The 18,398-nt window shown below is 43.7% G+C and overlaps 2 protein-coding genes across 6 annotated transcripts in view; both read right to left on the bottom strand.

The window, feature by feature from the left end:
• snap91a (synaptosome associated protein 91a) overlaps positions 1-4,052 on the bottom strand; it is a 58,942-nt gene extending 54,890 nt beyond the window's left edge. The window contains exon 1 of one of the 2 annotated variants that reach the window (XM_076889857.1): positions 3,119-4,052. In XM_076889857.1, the coding sequence (XP_076745972.1) occupies positions 3,119-3,248 (130 nt within the window). In that variant the 5' untranslated portion in view covers positions 3,249-4,052. The remainder of the gene's footprint in view (positions 1-3,118) is intronic. The other variant, XM_076889858.1, reaches the window with a different exon arrangement.
• Positions 4,053-5,549: 1,497 nt separating this feature from the next.
• dop1a (DOP1 leucine zipper like protein A) overlaps positions 5,550-18,398 on the bottom strand; it is a 30,780-nt gene continuing 17,931 nt past the window's right edge. For all 4 annotated transcript variants that reach the window (XM_012925185.4, XM_076889854.1, XM_076889855.1 and 1 more), the window contains 22 exons: positions 18,219-18,371; positions 18,044-18,144; positions 17,647-17,912; positions 15,431-17,552; positions 15,090-15,201; positions 14,660-14,842; positions 13,449-13,574; positions 13,055-13,189; positions 12,701-12,756; positions 12,451-12,555; positions 12,017-12,083; positions 11,734-11,878; positions 11,230-11,309; positions 9,928-10,037; positions 9,600-9,749; positions 9,284-9,345; positions 8,935-9,087; positions 8,690-8,826; positions 8,541-8,596; positions 8,261-8,425; positions 6,334-6,463; positions 5,550-6,165 (listed from right to left, as the gene is read on the bottom strand). In XM_012925185.4, the coding sequence (XP_012780639.3) occupies positions 5,857-6,165; positions 6,334-6,463; positions 8,261-8,425; positions 8,541-8,596; positions 8,690-8,826; positions 8,935-9,087; positions 9,284-9,345; positions 9,600-9,749; positions 9,928-10,037; positions 11,230-11,309; positions 11,734-11,878; positions 12,017-12,083; positions 12,451-12,555; positions 12,701-12,756; positions 13,055-13,189; positions 13,449-13,574; positions 14,660-14,842; positions 15,090-15,201; positions 15,431-17,552; positions 17,647-17,912; positions 18,044-18,144; positions 18,219-18,371 (4,923 nt within the window). In that variant the 3' untranslated portion in view covers positions 5,550-5,856. The remainder of the gene's footprint in view (positions 6,166-6,333; positions 6,464-8,260; positions 8,426-8,540; positions 8,597-8,689; positions 8,827-8,934; positions 9,088-9,283; positions 9,346-9,599; positions 9,750-9,927; positions 10,038-11,229; positions 11,310-11,733; positions 11,879-12,016; positions 12,084-12,450; positions 12,556-12,700; positions 12,757-13,054; positions 13,190-13,448; positions 13,575-14,659; positions 14,843-15,089; positions 15,202-15,430; positions 17,553-17,646; positions 17,913-18,043; positions 18,145-18,218; positions 18,372-18,398) is intronic.

Raw genomic sequence — 18,398 nt, 5'->3', positions numbered from 1 at the left:
TTAAAGCTGTGTCACTGCACCTGAGCCTAAAAGGTAGTCCGAATCTATTTTTCTGGTGTGCTGTAGGCTACTGTTATGTACTACATGTGCAAATATGTACCCATAACTTGTTTTTCAAAATATTAATAAAAGTGATGTCTCCAAACAGCCATCTCTTTCCTGACAATTCCCTTTGTGCATATTCTCTTACATATGATAAGTCAACATTGAAACACCTGCAGCTTTTGGTCAGGTGCGGCTAATGTATGTACAAAACAGGATTTTCCCCTGATTTTAGCTTGTGCGGCTAATATTTAGGTGCGCTTTGTAGTCCGGGAAATACGGTAGTTGAGGTGAGGCCTGTTCCCAGTGAAGCAGACGTCTGAAGTTGGTTTAAAGTGTTGAATTTGTATTTGATAGCTTATCACTGTATTTCAATATGATGCCAAAAGCACAAGACATAATAAGGCTGAAAAATCAAAATAAACCTATTAGAAAGAGAAACTAGGAAAAACTTTATGGACGCAGCCAAATCAACAATCTGAATTATTCTTAAAAACAAGGACCTGGCAGCTCAGCAACACCAAAAGACCTGAAAGACCACAGAAGACAACTGAAGTGGCAAATTATTTCCATTATTAAAAAAAAAAACATTTTCACAACATCTAACCCAGTCAAGAACATCCTCACACAGGAAGAGGTATCACTGTCACATAGTCTATAATAAAGAGACACCTTCATAAACAGATATATGCAGAGATTACAACAAGGTGCAAACCTCTGGTTACACTCAAGAACAGGAAGAGCAGATTAGACTTTGCCAGAAAACATCTAAAGGAAAATCTGCAACAAAAAAAAATGAAGAAGAAGAAGAAGACAAAAAAAGTGGATGGTGAAACCAAGATGAACTTGCAGCTGAATGATGGGAGAAGTATTGCGAAAGAGAGAAACACCTCATGATCCAAAGCAACACTATCTGTCAAACACGGCGGAGGAAGCATCATGGCATGGGCATGTATGCCTGGACACTGATAGACAATGATTTCACCGTTATATTTCCAACCCTGGTGATTCTGCCTGTTTAAAATTACACAAACAATAATTTCCCTGTCAGGGGGCGGGGTCTGTGACAGAGTATTTTGGGTTATTTTGTATTAGTTCATCGTAGTTGAAGTTTAGTGTAGTTTATGTTATCGTCCATGTCTCCTTATTTATGAGTCTTTTTCTGTTTGTCGTATGTTATCTCCTTGTCTAGGTAGGTTCCCCTTGCGTCTCTCTCCTCTTTGTCCCTCTCTCACTCCGACTCTCTGTCTCTTGTATCAGTGTGTCCCAGTTCACATCTCTCCATGTTTCCTGTTTTACTTTGAAAGTCTGTGTTTCCATGTTCAGTGTGTTTAGTTTTGCTTCCCCTGTGGCGTCAGGTTCATTGTGTCAGCTGTGTTTCCCCAGGTGTTTCCACTTCCCTCATTACCCTTCTGTGTCCTCTATCTCCCTCTGTTCCCCCTCTGTTGGGTCGTCTCTTTGTCTCGCGTCATGTACTTCCGGTCTCAGGATTATTTTCATGCTTCGGTTCAGGTTCATGTTTCTTGTCACAGTTTTCAGATGTACCTGTTCTGATTCATGTTCAGGTACCATGGCATAGTTTTCATGTTAGTTTTAGTTCATCCCAGTTTAGGTTTTAGTTTAGTTTTTCCCCAGCTCACCTTGCCTTGTTTTCTGTTTGATATCACCCTTAATAAACGGCTTGCTTTTTGTTATACTTCGTTTTTCTCTCACATGTCTGTTTTTGGGTCCACACCTCAAACACATCGGCCATCCCGGCCGTAACTCTTCCTCCATTAGTTTCTGTCTATATAGATGCCTATAACCTCAACAATTCAGTGACTTGCACTCACTGACCTCTCACCAGCTTGTTTCAATAACTTCCTAATGTTTCCAATTATTCCAAAACCAAATAAATGCACTAAATCGTTCATTTTGGGGGCAAAAGGTTCCTTGGATAAAAATCCAGTCAGGGATCACGGATTTCATTGGTGTAGGAAGAGGACTGAGGACATTCCATGTATTTCTATTTATGCCAAGTCTTTATGTTTCCCAGATGTGACGCATGGATGGTGTTTATATTATAGACAAATTGATTTTGTGTGTTGAATATCTTAATACAAGCTGTATTATATCATTGTGCAGAAAAAGCAAAAGGCTGTGTTATTCACATGTATGTGTTCAGATCAAATGCACAAGCTTGGTCTGTTTTTTGCATATTTATTGGCAAAAATACTTAAAGGCCTTGTGTCATTCATTTGCATCCTGAAAAAACCCCACTCTAACTGAAACCTCCACCTTTGCTGTGTTCACTATTATCTATTCTGCACATGAGTCATTGGAGAGTTCAATCTACTTTATGTATGGATGACCACTGGGGATATTGACTGTCCCTGAAATTGTGTGTTATCAGTAAATACAGCCCCATTCCATCCTTTCCAAAAAGCTAATAGCCTTTTTTTTTATTATTGAATTGGCACCGCCTGCTCCTTCATTTGACAACCCTGTTCGTGCAATGAAAGACATCTAGAAACTGCACCAAGAAACGAAACAAGAAATCTGTGATAAATATGTTGGCAGTTTTTTCAGTGCTACCATAGAGGACAAGGTCTCAGGCAACAACCCCACCTGTGTGCTTAGTAGTACTGAAACTACTTTTAGCCTTTTAATTATGCAGTAACTAGCATAAGAGCAGCATTGGAGGGAGAGATAGCATGCAATCAGAGGGACTTTTATCTGTAAGTATCTGGTTGGAGACTTTGTGGTTTCCCTATTCTGGCTCTACACTAATGCACAGTCAGCGGGTGAGAGGCCATGTAATTATATATTAACTTTGGCTTGGTCAGTTAAGACTGAAAGCAGTTCCTGTTGGTGGTCTTTCGGTAGTACGTGTGTGTATGTGTGTGTGTGTGTGTGTGTGTGTGTGTGTGTTCATACACGTGAGTATATACTATGACTTGAAACCCATCCAAGCATATTAAGACACGCTGGAGTAACGGATGTGGGGGTGGGGGGCAACCATCATGGCTTTGGTGCAAGGCCTAGTTGTGCATGACAAGGATAGATGGAGGGGTTACTTAGACGTAGATGTACTCACACTCCAAGTGTTTCTTCTTCGGGGCTGTCTGTTCGTGCGTGGTGGCTTTGCACACCGCTCGGCACACCTCGGATCCCGTCAGGCTGTACTGAGCCGCGGCGATGCGGTCCGTCAGCGTCTGCCCCGACATCTTCTCTCCGCGGAGTACAACCAGCAAGCCTCCAATATGGTCCTACCCCCCCCCCCTACTCACACACACACACACACGCACGCCGGAATGAGCGAGCAGCCTCAGTAATCCCAGCCGCCCTCGAGAACACCACACAGACACAGGCTCCAGGAAAAGAAATATTAGGGCACTTTCTAAAGAGCCGCAATTGATTTGAGTTGCATAACAAGCGGAGAGCTGGTATTCCCACTCAGATCTGCTGGATCTGCATGCGTTTCTGGAACAATCATGAACTGACTTTCTTCCCTGAATTCCAGTATCCGGTGATAACTACAGTCTATATGCAAAAAAAGGGGGGAAGGGGAAAAAAGGAGAGGGCAAAAAAGTAAAACGCTAATCCAGGTTTTAATTCAGTGTTTTCCCCTCCGTTTTTTAATGAATTTCTTACTGTTCCGCGTTATGGTCGGACAGCCTCCCTCACAATGCCGTCCTCCCTGGATGATGCTTCTCTCTTGCCTCCCCTCCTCCCTGTCTTCCTTCCGCTTGTCTCCTGGATAATCCTTACCACCACCACCAGTCTGACAGTCCCTGAGTATCAGCGGGGCGTGCAGGGGAACATCATTATCTTCATCCCACACCATCCAGTGCAGCGTTTTTTTTCTCTGTTTGTTTGTTTTTCTCACTCTCTCCTTCTCCTTCTGCAGCCCTACGCTTCCTCTGCGCCTTCCTCACCGTCAGCTCCGGGGATGCGCGCTTCAAACCGGGTCGTTGGATGGCGGTGCTTTCGGTGGACTTACATCCTTCCGTTTATTTAATTATTATTTTATTTATATTTCTCAACACGCCCTGCCCCCTCCTTTGAGTCAGGTGACGCAGTGTTACCAACCCCACTGCAGCCTCTTTTATCGCGAGAGCTCAAGGGAGAAGCGAGCGAGGTGGGGAGGTGGGCGAATGGGGTTGCTGCGTGAGGATGTGAAGGGTTAATACAGCTACTCTACAGGGTTTTGGTGCCTGTCATGCTGCTTCCGTACTACGAAGGTCATAAGAAGCGTGCAGCTTCAGGGAGCACGATTTTATATAACCACGCGCAGCCAATCAGCGGATTCGGCCCTGTCCGTGGTGCTGAAGTCTTCTGGCGTCGTGCTCTCAATCACATTTTCTGATCAGCATTATGCAGTTCTATCAGTCGTTTTTCATAAAAATGTACATTAAAATGTGTTAATGTACATTGGAAAGACCTACATATAAAATACAATACTTGTTCATGGCACTTAGAAATGTATTTTAAATATATTTATTTTTAATAGGGTATAATAACAGCTGTGACCTCTCTCCCATCTGACAGCGCTCATCTCTCAGTTATCAAATCAGACTACTCTGGAGAAAAAATGGGCAAGGATTTCAGTCTGTAGATGTGCAAAGCTGGTAGAGACATACCCTAAAAGACTGGCAGCTGTAATTGGTGGTTCTACAAAGTATTGACTCAGGGGGCTGAATAATTACCCACACCCCACTTTTCAGTTATTTATTTGTAAAAAATGTTTGGAATCATGTATGATTTTCGTTCCACTTCTCACGTGTACACCACTTTGTATTGGTCTTTCACGTGGAATTCCAATAAAATTGATTCATGTTTGTGGCTGTAATGTGACAAAATGTGGAAAAGTTCAAGGGGGCCGAATACTTTTCCAAGCCACTGTACGTAGCTGCTCAGGCTACTGTTGTTAGGACTCCCTTGCAGACAATGTTTGTTTTGCTCCTCTCCTGCTGAGTGTCTACTCAATGTAGGTGGAGTTGACCAACAGGAACTTAAAAGGGTACCATCTAAAGTCCATACTGATATGGTCATCTCAGAGACAAACTGACCTCTTGACTGCCTTTGTGGTGTCGCTGCTTTGCATCTTAAATGGAATTATCTGACAAGAATGGCTTTCTGTGCAGTAGAGAAGTCTTTGCTTCAGTTTTGGTTTTAGGCATTTTCTAGTATTTTATTACCCCGTTACTGCACTAAACAGCAGGTAGGTGTGTCTGTGTATTGCGCTCACACATTTTTCTATGTTCTCTAGCATCAGCTGATAACTTAGGACTCGACCCTTTTTGAGTAACTGTAGTCATGGCTGGCTCCAGAAAAACAAGATTCCGATGACGACAAAGCTAATGTGGAAACCAACGGGCAATGCGGTAGTGGCTGTCTATCTTTTATACACAGTCTACACCTGCTCAGATGAGAATGGAGAAGAGACTGAAGAGACTTAGACTGAATGGCAGGGGCGTAGTGTAAGTTCTTTCTTAATATTTAGAAAGAGAACAACATAGCTGATGTAAACTTCTCATTAGAAATCTTTATTAAGTCACATCGATATGGAATGGCACAGCATTTTCACTTTATCCTAAAGGACTCACATGAAATGTTGAAAGTCATCAAAGCTGCTCCATATATACAAATAATTAAAATCAATAAAGTAGCTTTTAAAAGAAAAATCATTATAAAAAAAAAAAAAAAAAAAAAAGAATGTACAAACTCCTCCCCAAGTTTATAATCCCATATAGTTTTTTTAATGTACAGGTTGAGGTTCACTAGTGTTGATCAGTTGTGTGTTAGTTCCCTCTCCCTCCGCTTGTTTTGACCTCACGTCTTGATGAGCCCCTCTAGAAAGTCTTTTTCAACCATCTCCTCAATGTTTTGTCGAGCTCGACTCCAGAACACTTTCTGGCTCTCCAGTTTGTGGCCCTCCTTGTGGCTGGGGAAAGAGGCATCTGTGCGGTTGTGAGCGTAGGCGGGGCCTGAGCGGCTGCTGGCCTTGCTGCTGAACACCTGGCTGAGCAAGTTGAAGAAGGGCAGCAGCTGCTCCATACTGCGGATCACGTAGAGGGTCAGCATTAGGTGACCTGGCTCCCAGGACAGGGTTTGGGTGGAGCAGTCCTCTTCTGGGTTTTTCTATGAGGAGGAGGCAAATAATTTACTGAAGCTGAATATTCACCTGCCAACCCGCAAAAACTACAATTTGCAAAACAGCCTCTTTTAACAAGCACTTTCCTCTTTGTAAAAGGCACTTATTTATCTTCATTATTTAATAACCTGTGCAGACAAGAGAAGATGAGATACCTTGGCTCGTTTCCTCAGCAGCTTCACTAGTCGGACAATGTAGGGCTTAAACTCTCTCTGGTGAATCCCCTGACGTCTCACTTCCAACCCCGAATCGTCTGACGCCTCTGGGATGAAGGCCCAGCGATACCTGTAATGAGGCGTGACATACTCAGATTGACTCAGAACAGCTTTAAAGGAGTGAAATTCACATAATCAATTATCACAATGTACCCTTCCACATCTCAAATACTGACACACAGGCACACACTTCTACCTAAACAAATTACAGTGGGGCAAAAAAGTATTTAGTCAGCCACCGATTGTGCAAGTTCCCCCACCTAAAATGATGACAGAGGTCAGTAATTTGCACCAGAGGTACACTTCAACTGTGAGAGACAGAATGTGAAAAAAAAATCCATGAATCCACATGGTAGGATTTGTAAAGAATTTATTCGTAAATCAGGGTGGAAAATAAGTATTTGGTCAATAACAAAAATACAACTCAATACTTTGTAACATAACCTTTGTTGGCAATAACAGAGGTCAAACGTTTACTATAGGTCTTTACCAGGTTTGCACACACAGTAGCTGGTATTTTGGCCCATTCCTCCATGCAGATCTTCTCGAGAGCAGTGATGTTTTGGGGCTGTCGCCGAGCAACACGGACTTTCAACTCCCGCCACAGATTTTCTATGGGGTTGAGGTCTGGAGACTGGCTAGGCCACTCCAGGACTTTCAAATGCTTCTTACGGAGCCACTCCTTTGTTGCCCGGGCGGTGTGTTTTGGATCATTGTCATGTTGGAAGACCCAGCCTCGTTTCATCTTCAAAGTTCTCACTGATGGAAGGAGGTTTTGGCTCAAAATCTCACGATACATGGCCCCATTCATTCTGTCCTTAACACGGATCAGTCGTCCTGTCCCCTTGGCAGAAAAACAGCCCCATAGCATGATGTTTCCACCCCCATGCTTCACAGTAGGTATGGTGTTCTTGGGATGCAACTCAGTATTCTTCTTCCTCCAAACACGACGAGTTGAGTTTATACCAAAAAGTTCTACTTTGGTTTCATCTGACCACATGACATTCTCCCAATCCTCTGCTGTATCATCCATGTGCTCTCTGGCAAACTTCAGACGGGCCTGGACATGCACTGGCTTCAGCAGCGGAACACGTCTGGCACTGCGGGATTTGATTCCCTGCCGTTGTAGTGTGTTACTGATGGTGACCTTTGTTACTTTGGTCCCAGCTCTCTGCAGGTCATTCACCAGGTCCCCCCGTGTGGTTCTGGGATCTTTGCTCACCGTTCTCATGATCATTTTGACCCCACGGGATGAGATCTTGCGTGGAGCCCCAGATCGTGGGAGATTATCAGTGGTCTTGTATGTCTTCCATTTTCTGATGATTGCTCCCACAGTTGATTTTTTCACACCAAGCTGCTTGCCTATTGTAGATTCACTCTTCCCAGTCTGGTGCAGGTCTACAATACTTTTCCTGGTGTCCTTCGAAAGCTCTTTGGTCTTGGCCATGGCGGAGTTTGGAGTCTGACTGTTTGAGGCTGTGGACAGGTGTCTTTTATACAGATGATGAGTTCAAACAGGTGCCATTCATACAGGTAACAAGTGGGGGACAGAAAAGCTTCTTACAGAAGACGTTACAGGTCTGTGAGAGCCAGAGATTTTCCTTGTTTGAGCTGACCAAATACTTATTTTCCACCCTAATTTACGAATAAATTCTTTACAAATCCTACCATGTGAATTCATGGATTTTTTTTTTCATATTCTGTCTCTCACAGTTGAAGTGTACCTCTGGTGCAAATTACTGACCTCTGTCATCATTTTAGGTGGGGGAACTTGCACAATCGGTGGCTGACTAAATACTTTTTTGCCCCACTGTATGTCTGTTATTGAGTCCCTGATGATGACATGCAAGCTAGTGTCTGTACTGACATCTGAAACTGAGGCAGGCTCTCGGGAGGCAGCGCCAAGGCCAGATCCAGAAGCTTGCAGGCAGAGAGATAGAGGTTGAGCCAGCGTTGACTGTTGTAGGAGGTGGAGAAGCCGTTCCCTCCAGAATAGGTGGTCTCTAGCCCAGCCACAGATGGCCCGGATGTCCTACAGGTGAACAGGGTTTTGTTTAAAAAACAAAAAAACAGGAAGACAGGAGTGAGTTGTCTGTGATGTACATTTACCATCACAGACCAGTTTGTTATAACAAGACATTGTATACCTTGATATGTCCTCATCTGCTGTCAGCTCCTGCTCCATCAGTAGAAACACCTGAACCTGCAACATACAAATGTGTGAGTGCATCAGTTTGGGTAAAACACAGGCACAGCTGCAGCAGGGGTCAGATTTTATGTAGCCTGTATTGCTAACCAGCTCAGTGATCATGGTGGGCCACAGAGAGGTGAGGTGCTGAGGTGACATGCGCAGCAGCAGCACTCTGAAGAACAGGAACACCTGAGCATGAAGGATGGGCACCTGAGGCAGACGCAAGCTCTCCACGAGACGCTCTGTGGACACACACATTAGAAGAAAAAATACCTAATAACTTCAGCTGGGCTTTCAGGCGACAGATAATATTAAGGAACTTCAGAGTGGTGTTTTCTGTGTGAGGTTACCTTGTATGTCAGGCAGATATTTCTGATACTGGTCCACTTCGCTGCTGTAGATGGTGAAGGCCAGACGTTTAAGCAGCATGGCCCTCTGCTCCAGCTCAGCATCTCTGTTGGTGAACAGACTCAGGGAACTGCTCTGGGCTACAGCCACCCGAGCTAACAGGAACACACACACACACAAATGTGACGTGTTATTACTTCACCTGCCACAGTCTTTTAGCTTTTAATATCTGTAACATATTAGAATGTTTTGAGCCGTCAGTAAGTGGAGGGAGGGGGGAGTGGTCTGATAAATGATCTGTGACTGCACCCAGTGATACATCTCCAAATTCTAATAGGGAAACTAGCTTACTCATGAGGTCTCTGAATGTGGTCTTGTCATGAGTCATCAAGTGGTCAATGATCGCTCTCCAGCTGCAAAAATGAGGAAAATTATGGAATAATTTCTACAAGCACAGCTTTGTTATATTTGGCAACAGATGCAAAACTAAACATAGTGAAGCTTTTACTTTAAAATCTCTCTCTTATGTAGATGAAGTGTCTTTGTTTATAATTCTATCCCCCTTCAATTGTGATCTCTTAAGTGCATTTCTCTCTTGTAATAACTTGCATTACAGCTGTACAAGTCTTCACCCACACACAGTTAGTTTCCTCTCCTTCCTACTCACTGGCTGACGCAGGAGGAGTCCATCTGGAAGAAGGTGTGGTCCATGAAGAGGTCGAAGGCCTCCTTCTTCCAGGCACGCCGGGTGTACTGATACCCACTTAGACTGCTCAACAGTTGGATACAAGCCCGGTAGCTGGGGGCGTTGTGAGCGCTGTCAGAGAAAAATTAGGAATGACCAGGATGTGAAGCATCCATGCAGACATTCAATGCGTTTTATTATTGATTATCATTACTAAATTTTTTTTTTTTTTTTTAAAAGAAGAATTTACATAGTGTTATTTCTCAATGAGGACAAAAGCAGCACACAATACAAAGAAGCTCATCCACACCTGTGGTTGCGGAGGTAGGGAACTACGTAGTGCATGATATTAACCAGCAGCGGAATCACCTTCTCCTTCTCATCACTGTAGAACACCATGTCCAACAGATGAGCCAGCACCTGGCGGATACAGCCAACATTCATTGTGTTGTTTACATCAAAATCTTAGTAAATGGGACAAAACCAAGCAACATTTTTCAAAAGTAGAGAGCAGATAGTTGCGGCCACTGAGCCTCAACACCTGCTTCCTGTGTTGTTTGGTTGTAGGAAAAAAAAAAGCCATAAGACAGAGACGGGGGGAGGGGGGGGGGGGGGGGGGGATATCCACCCAGGTGAGCAAACATTTTTAAATAACATGCATGTTCTGATGAGTACAGAAGTTAAAGTTGATTATGATAATGCTTTAAAATGACTGCTCAATTAACTGCTGAGTGATGCTTCCAAAAGAAGTTGTAAAAACCACATCACACCAAAGAGACTTAAACTGAAGCATCCTTGAACACCATCCAACCACTGCATTGTGCGTTTTTTATGCTGTCATAGTTTCCAGTGCTTGCACACCTTAATATTCTTCTTGAAACAGTAAGTTTCTCATTCATTTGTGCATATTAAGGTTTTGGACATAGTAGCATGCTAAACAGCGCTCTTTTCTCGCACAGTTTCCCGCTCTTTGGCTCTTTATTTACAAACCACATCACACATCAAACATGTTACTGATATGATACATATTTGACTGCATACTAACTTTCTTTTTGCTTAAATAAATGTGTTTTTCACAAAAGTCATGTACACTCCACATTTTGTCACATTCTTTCTGCCATTAGGTACTTTTATCCAAAGAGTGAAAAATAAGAAATGACCATCACACTACTCACCAGCTACCAGATGCATAGACTGCAGTGCAGGACATATTTGATGAACTGCCTTATATGCATCCATCCATCTATAAACTGCATCCATGAAGCATGGGCAATATCTGCGTAATGAGCTCCACTCTGAGCTAAAACAGCCAAAACATTGGAGGTGGCCACCGATTTCAATTATCCACCTCCTCCAAAGCATAACACTTAACTCAGCACATGAATTTATTGGTTCATTAATAATGGTTTAAGAGTTTGAGAGGTGGTTATAAATCAGCTCTAAGAAGTTCAGATGGACCGTGGGGGTGTGCTTGATAACGACAGGCCTAAACATTGCTGGTAAATATGAGCGAGAGCAGTTTGAAGCATAATCAAGACGAACAGTGGAATGACTGATGGCTTGAGAAACAAAGACAGGGTTGAACTGAGTCACAGACACTCAGGTGTTTTACCTCGGCCAATAGGGTGAGGGCGTGCACACTGTACACTGATGGAGTGAAGCTGGAGGCCTCCATCACTGTGAGCATTAAATCTACAAAACACACATACCAAACATTAGCAGCAGCTACACAACAGATAATAACACATCCACGCTGAAGCACCCCAAAACTATTCACATTTCACATGTTTTCAGACATGTTAGCTCCTGTGAACACAAGTTTATACGTGCTTTGCTTGAGCTGAGTTACGTTAAGAATTATTGTCTGGCATTCAGATTAAACCCGAAAATGTTAGCTACATTTATGACTCTGCTATCTGAATTCACAGAATTACCGAAATCATCTTTAAAAAAAAAAAAATCAAGACGTGAAAAGGAAAACCAAGAAACACATTAAACCATCCATGGCAGAAGCAGAGAATGTAGTTGGTGTCAAGGCCAGACATGTTTAGTGTGACTATCAAGCAACATAGCTAACAGCCTTTTCATGTATGATCGTAAAGTTCAGGCAGCGCACCTTCTACATCAGCTTCCAGGTTGGTTCCATCCACAACGATCTGAGGAGAAGGTTTCACCTCCAGGTTCCTCCTCAGCCACGTGGTTTGCTCCAACGAGGAGCCTGCAATCGTCCCAATAGCCTCCACCACTTTATGGGTCACGTCCTGAACATACAAATGATTTTGATTCCCTCAGTGTTCTTGTTGTGCTTAATTTGATTGTATCCAGCACGTTATAATCCGGCATGTCTGTAGAGCATGGACTTGTCACATTATTATCTACAATCTGGCTGCAGTACCTACCTGCAGCTCTCTCTGGTCCTTCTTGCTCTCCAGATTAGGGTTCTTCAAAATGAACTCGTTTAGAACTCTGGAGAAGAAAAACAAAGGAGCAAAGGTATTAAATAAGTTAAAATTAAAAACTGTATTTTGGAAAATCCTGACAGAGACCTTTATTTACCCCAGTTACAAAATAAAAGAGACATTTTGTTGAAGCAGGACTCTATCAGAGTAAGCTGTATCTTGTTTGCTTAGTATAACTGGTTCTACTTGCCCTGTTAAATTTATAGCATTAAGACTTTCTTTAACTATTTCAAAATAAAAGCCTTCTAGAGCTAAACTGGACAGAAACACAGAAAACAGCTTTATACAAAGAATGACAAAGCAAAGTGAATCATACCACTGTTTACTCAGTTTATGTTTACTGGACTACTGTAACACCCAGGAGAGAAACGTACCCCAATATGAGAAACTGTCCTGGAGCGGGCAGGCCCAGCTGTATAGAGTCCTTCAGCAGTGCCAACAGAGATGGCCAGCTATCAACCAAACTGGAAACAGGAATCCTAACACAGAAAGAGGCAACATCATAAATTCAGAGTGGTTAGTTGTTGTAATTATACACACAAGGAAAGAGTGTATTCTATGTATATCGGAATTCAACAGATATGGTGTCTAATTATAGAATTATGTGAGAAGCTGTGTACTCACCTCTGGACATAAGAATAGAAGAACTGCAGCATGCAGACCTCTAGAGAGAGGTGCTTCTGGAAAGCAGAAAAAACAGTTATTGTAATGACTGAACTCTAACTGAAAGACTTCAAGTTATCCTATGAGAAAAGGTATCAAAATTAAAAAGCGCCCCTCTAAAACAAACTGTAAAGCCTCTGAAGCAGAAAATCATGGCAACAATTACCACAGTTCTTCATTTTTACTGACATAAATCATAATAGTCTCTTGATATTCACACGAGTACATTCCTGTCCTAGCATTGTTATGCAAAATTTAGAAGTGAGACAAAAACAGATAAAGACTGGCTTGAGCAACAAACACCAAAACACCAACCTTGTCCTTGGCGATAGCAGGCGGCTGTTTCAGGACCTCTTTGACTGTTTGCATAACAGTCTCAGTGCGCATGGCGCTGACAGAGCGAACCAGTTCAACTAGCAGCAGCTGCTCTTCACTGGCTACAGGAATCACCTGAAAGAAAGTCATTCAGACTCAATGGAAGAAATACAATGATTTCAAGAGTGTAATCAAATTGAGGCATACTGGACCCTGGTTAAACACTCCTATTAAGAGAAAGAGAACAAATGTGAAAATATATAACTTCAGCATGCTTTTAGAAATAACCACACTTTTTCCATTTACTACAGCAAATAGGAAAAATATTTTGTGTTATTTAAATAGCTTCAAATGGGGGCATTGAGACAATCGTCCACATTTTAATTGTGTATACCTTATTTCTGACTGGAGTCTTGACCTGTTTCCTCTCATTCCAAACGTAGGCTATAGCTGCCATGAAATGAGCGCCATGATTCATGGAGATTGGACCCAGCAGCTCTAGGATCTGCTGACGGAGGTTCTGCAGGAACAATGCACAAACATTAACCATACTTCTACCATCAACATCCTATAATTTCAGTCTATCTTGCAGAGCTCTGATTTCTCCATGATACAGCTGCAAACAGTTTACTTCCCTAAAAGTTCTTGGCTCACATGTCATATTCAAATATGTATAACACGCAACTTTCCACAGTGAGCATATAAGTGACACAATAAACTGTTAAAGAACATTTAAACTGGGCCTTGCACTTCGGATATGTAAAGTCGGTTACAAAAGTAACCAAGTTATTTAGTCCTAATTATTCCTCCATCAGGGACTCGGGGCCTGTAATAGTTACAAGTTATTTCAATTGCAGGATACGATTCACTACGATATCTCTGCGAAATTACATTTTCCATCCCACCTCAGTAAAACATGAAATGTTATCTGCAAGGGGCAAATAATTATAACTGCAGAAAGAAAATCCTTAAGCGCCAATAATGAGATTCTGTTTTAGTATTGCTTTATGAGTTATAGAGCCAAGCAGCAACTCTTCAGGTTAGGTAACAACACAAGGTTAACAGGCTATCTGGCTTTATCTGGGCCCAACTTGCAGAATTTACTGCGTCTTTGCTCATGCCTACAAATCATTGTTTCGATTTAAACCAACTATTAAGAGCAGCATCACTTCACTGGGATAGATCACCACATTAACTTACAGTGCTTGCTCCAGACCTGTCGACAGACCAGATACTAAATAATCAGATCACTGTAACAGCTCTACTTCTTTCCCACATGAGTTGAACGGGTAAACCAAGAATCAATAGAGCCAGCTCTTGAGTAGTCAGATAACTAAGGAGAACAAGACCAAGATAAAACTCCATTATTCAAGTTTCTGGTCGATACTTGGTCTCTGTGTCTGTGCTGATGCCAAAGGCATTTCAGATCATCTGTGAAAGAAAAAACACTTCTGAAGGTAAGTTATCTGAAATAAAATCTATTAATGGAAATCTTCTAAAAGTCTTAATATTAGAGGCTCCTTTCACCCAATTCAGTCAATTTGAGCAGTCTAACTATGAGACCAGACTGACTAGACAACCATGAATACATTTCAACTTATATACCTTAGTGGAGCCAAGGTTGATGTTAGATGTGGAAGCAGCAGAGGCAGCAGCTGGCTTGTCAGAGTTATCAGCCTGGTGGAGGACACTCCAAAGGAGGGTGACAGAAGACATGATGGTGTGGAGGATGGACAAAATGCCTGATCGAGCCTCAGCCAGGTGCTTCTGATCAACACTCACTTGTAACTAAACAGCAGGACATACAGCAAGACACTGAATGCTGGTATACTGCAAAGCTTTAGACAATGAAACAAAAAATGTGTAAAACCTCATTATGATTATCCTCACTAATGTATCAAATAAGGAAACCACTATTCTAAAATATAGGGGAGGCATTGCTTTGTGTAAATGAGTCTATGTAAAGTCTGTGTAAATGTTCACTGAGGTATCAGAATGCAGTCTGCTGCAATCATGTGGTGCATGATGCCCTCACCTGGTGGTACTGGGAGGTGGGATCCAGTAGGCAGTAATGGATGATGGCTGTCACGCCCTCTAGCAAAGTCAGAATCAGGTCAGGAGGAATGCAGAGAGCCATCCACTGTGGTCTAAAAAGCACAGAGAATAAGCAGTTTAAACATGAAATATTTCAAATGAACAAAAAAGCACAACATTTTACACAATTATAGAGGCATTTTAGAGAAAATTACTTGCAAGTGAATCACTACATAAGATGGTCAAGGCTGCCCTCTGGTGACCAAGCCATGCCATGGCATTTTAATGCACTGTACTGCTGATCTGTTACATAGTTAACAAGATCCATCTAGACATTAATACCTGGTGTCAGTGATCCCGGTCTCATAGCGGTACTGCTGGAGAAGATTATCCAGGTTCCTGCACAGCTGCAGAGTGACCGAGGCCACAACCCTCCTTAGGACTCTCCCCATGTAGGGTAGTGTGGCTGTGATGAGTCCGATCCACTGTGGGTGCATCTTGCACGCGTGGTGCTGATGCAAGGCCCTGATGACCGAACAAAGGAACATACCCTGTGCTGTGATAGGCTGTCCATGGAGGTACTGCAGTGATGTCATTGGCTGCTGAGGGTTGACATGCTCCACTTCCCCACCCAATATCTCAAACCCTGCTCCAACACTGCCTCCAGTCCCTCCACCTCCTACCCCTCCTACTACAGGTTCTGCTCCTTCATCAGCTGGCAGAAGGACCCTGTGCTCAAGCACAACAAGACTCTGCAGCAGTCTGAGCAGCTGGGCCTGGACTGCACTACAGCTGTCTATCTGGTCTTCTGACAGGTTGATAACGCTGTCCTCAGATAGACCTTCTTCCACTGTGGCCATGTTGACCCCTGCCACCCTCTGTTCGTGCCATTTCTGAGCACTGAATATGGAAGAGAGAAGGCAGTGTAGAACCACCTTCTGAACTTTGCACTTAGAGAGGACATCGCTTATAAAACTAGCAAAGCCCTTCGCTGAGCCACCTGTGACTTTGGCTAGCTCGCTGAAAAGGAGAGTTAAAACCTCCACACTGGTTAACTGCATGGCCCGGTTCCCTGCCAAGTCCTGAGGGCCTGCAGGCACATGAGCAGAGTAATAACTTCTTAGGAAGTAGAGACAGAGTGAGATGATGATCTCCAGGTACATGGCACTGCGGAATGAATGGGAGTGGGAGTCCTGGGAAATGGGGCAGTAAAAGTCTTTGCCCATGACAGAAACACGGTGACGGGCTAGGAGGTTTTGAAGCAAAGACAGCTGTGGGGTGTAGGTGTTGTTGATGCTGGTGGTGGAGATGGCGCTCACAAACCCTGAGGGAGCAGCTCTAAGCATGGCTGCAATGGCTGACAGGGCGTGGAGTGCCCGGGAAGAGTCATAAAGCTGGAGGTAGAGGAGGACGTGCTGGTAGAGGGGGTGGATGTTAAAACGAGGTGGGGCAGAGGATGATCTGCGTCCTGTAACGCTGACACCCCCAACAGTCATCCCAGAGCCCCCGCTGGGAGAGCCTGTGTCGCTCTCTATCTCTGACACCTCACCTTCCCCGCAGCTGTACCAGTTTTCTAGATCTAAACTATCACCAAAGAAAATACTGGGTGGGCGCAGTTTGTCTGCTTGATTTGCCTTCCTCTGTCTCTCCTCTTCCTTCCTCTTAATCTTCTTGATCTTTGGCTTTGCCCCTGGAGACTTGTCTGCCAGCTTCTCCATAATTTTCCCTTTAAGGCTAAGCTGGATGCTGCTATGGCTACGTTTGCGGGCCTGAGAGTCATCCACCTGAAGGGTGTGGTCTGGGGTGGCCGGGTTAGAGCTGTCTGGCAAAGTGACAATGGAAGGAGAGGAACTATGGCGGGTAATGCCCTCTTTGTGCTGTCCGTCTACTGACGCAACAGCTGGTGTGATGGTGAGAAATTCCAGTGTGCCTTCAGCCAACATCTCCGGCACAGTCTGGTGGTTGGAACAATGAGGAAGCCCAGAGTCCAGGCGGGTACCAATGGATATATCCGAGGAGGTGCTGTCAGTGTCAGTTTGGGGCCAGTTTTCAGGTGGATATGATACTTCAAGAGAGCCGTCATCAACTAGCTGTAGAACTCTGTCGATGAGTTCACCTAAAACACAAGACACAACTTCCTCTATAGAATCCTCAGAGGGGTCATCTGAGGATCCAGGTTGTGGGTCTGAGCCATTTATCATGCATTTGACTCCCTCTGGTTCCTCAAAGCTGCCATTTTCCACTGTAGAAGAATGAGAACCAGTGGAGTCTGAACTCTGAGGCTCCCCCTGTTGGTGAGCAGGCTGATATTCACCAGCTAGATGCAAGTTCTCACTGCTCAGACTCATTATGGACAGGCTGTCACTCAATGGGTTTACAGTCAGGCAGAATGGCTCCATGTCACCCACTGTCAAACCTCGGAGATCCTCTTGTCCAACCCTCTCACTCTGGATCTGACTGAAGTCTAAGGAAAAGTAAGGAGGAGATAAAAGGAATATTTACATAAAGAACCAAAGTGAAGCCAAAGTTCAAAAAGACAGTTAAAGGTTAGTGCTCACTGTCTGAGAAGCCAGAGTCTCTGTTGTAAATGGGTTCTGATGGCTCCCGTTCAGGCGGTTCAGGGAATACTTGGGCTAAGTGGCGCTGCGCCTGCACCCTCTGAATGGAGACTCGGTGGGTCTTGGGATGGAGCAAGAGGAGGAGGAGTGGTTCGAGGACCCGGGCAATGTCATGTCTTTGAAGGACCTGATTCAGCCAAGCCCGACCAACTGCACTGGTACATGGATCCCAGTAGCTCAGGCAGTCCAGCATTATGAAGAGAGATCTGAGGGATAAAGACAACAGTAAGACAAAAAAGGTAAGAAAAGGAATTTAAGAAAAAGGGGTCATCAAATCTACTAATGGTGGATACTTTCATCAGCACAATTTCCATATGATCAGCAGTTTCACATGTACCTGTCAAATGTGCGACTAAACGGAGAAGACTTGGTGATGTTCAAATCTCGCGTTAAATGCCACAGCACAGAGAATTTAACGTGGGCCTCCAGATGAATTTGCTGAAACAGAAACATGCTTCAGCATGGATTTCTTTTATCTGATTTTTGCCTGGTAATGTGAGCACTATGCTGACCTTGTCCCTGTGCATGAGTTGCTGGCTGATGACATCCTCGCAGATGCTGGAGGAAGGAACGAGGTTGTGAAGCTGGTAGAAAAGTTCCACACTGCGCTGATGGTGCTGAGGGGTTCCCTCATTCAGCTGGTCCCACAAAATCAGAGCCACCGACTGAGCAAAACATTAAATGGGGTTAAA

Source organism: Maylandia zebra, linkage group LG11 (genome assembly GCF_041146795.1).
Source record: "Maylandia zebra isolate NMK-2024a linkage group LG11, Mzebra_GT3a, whole genome shotgun sequence".
NCBI lineage: Eukaryota > Metazoa > Chordata > Actinopteri > Cichliformes > Cichlidae > Maylandia > Maylandia zebra.
This window is presented reverse-complemented; position numbering and strand designations above follow the sequence as displayed.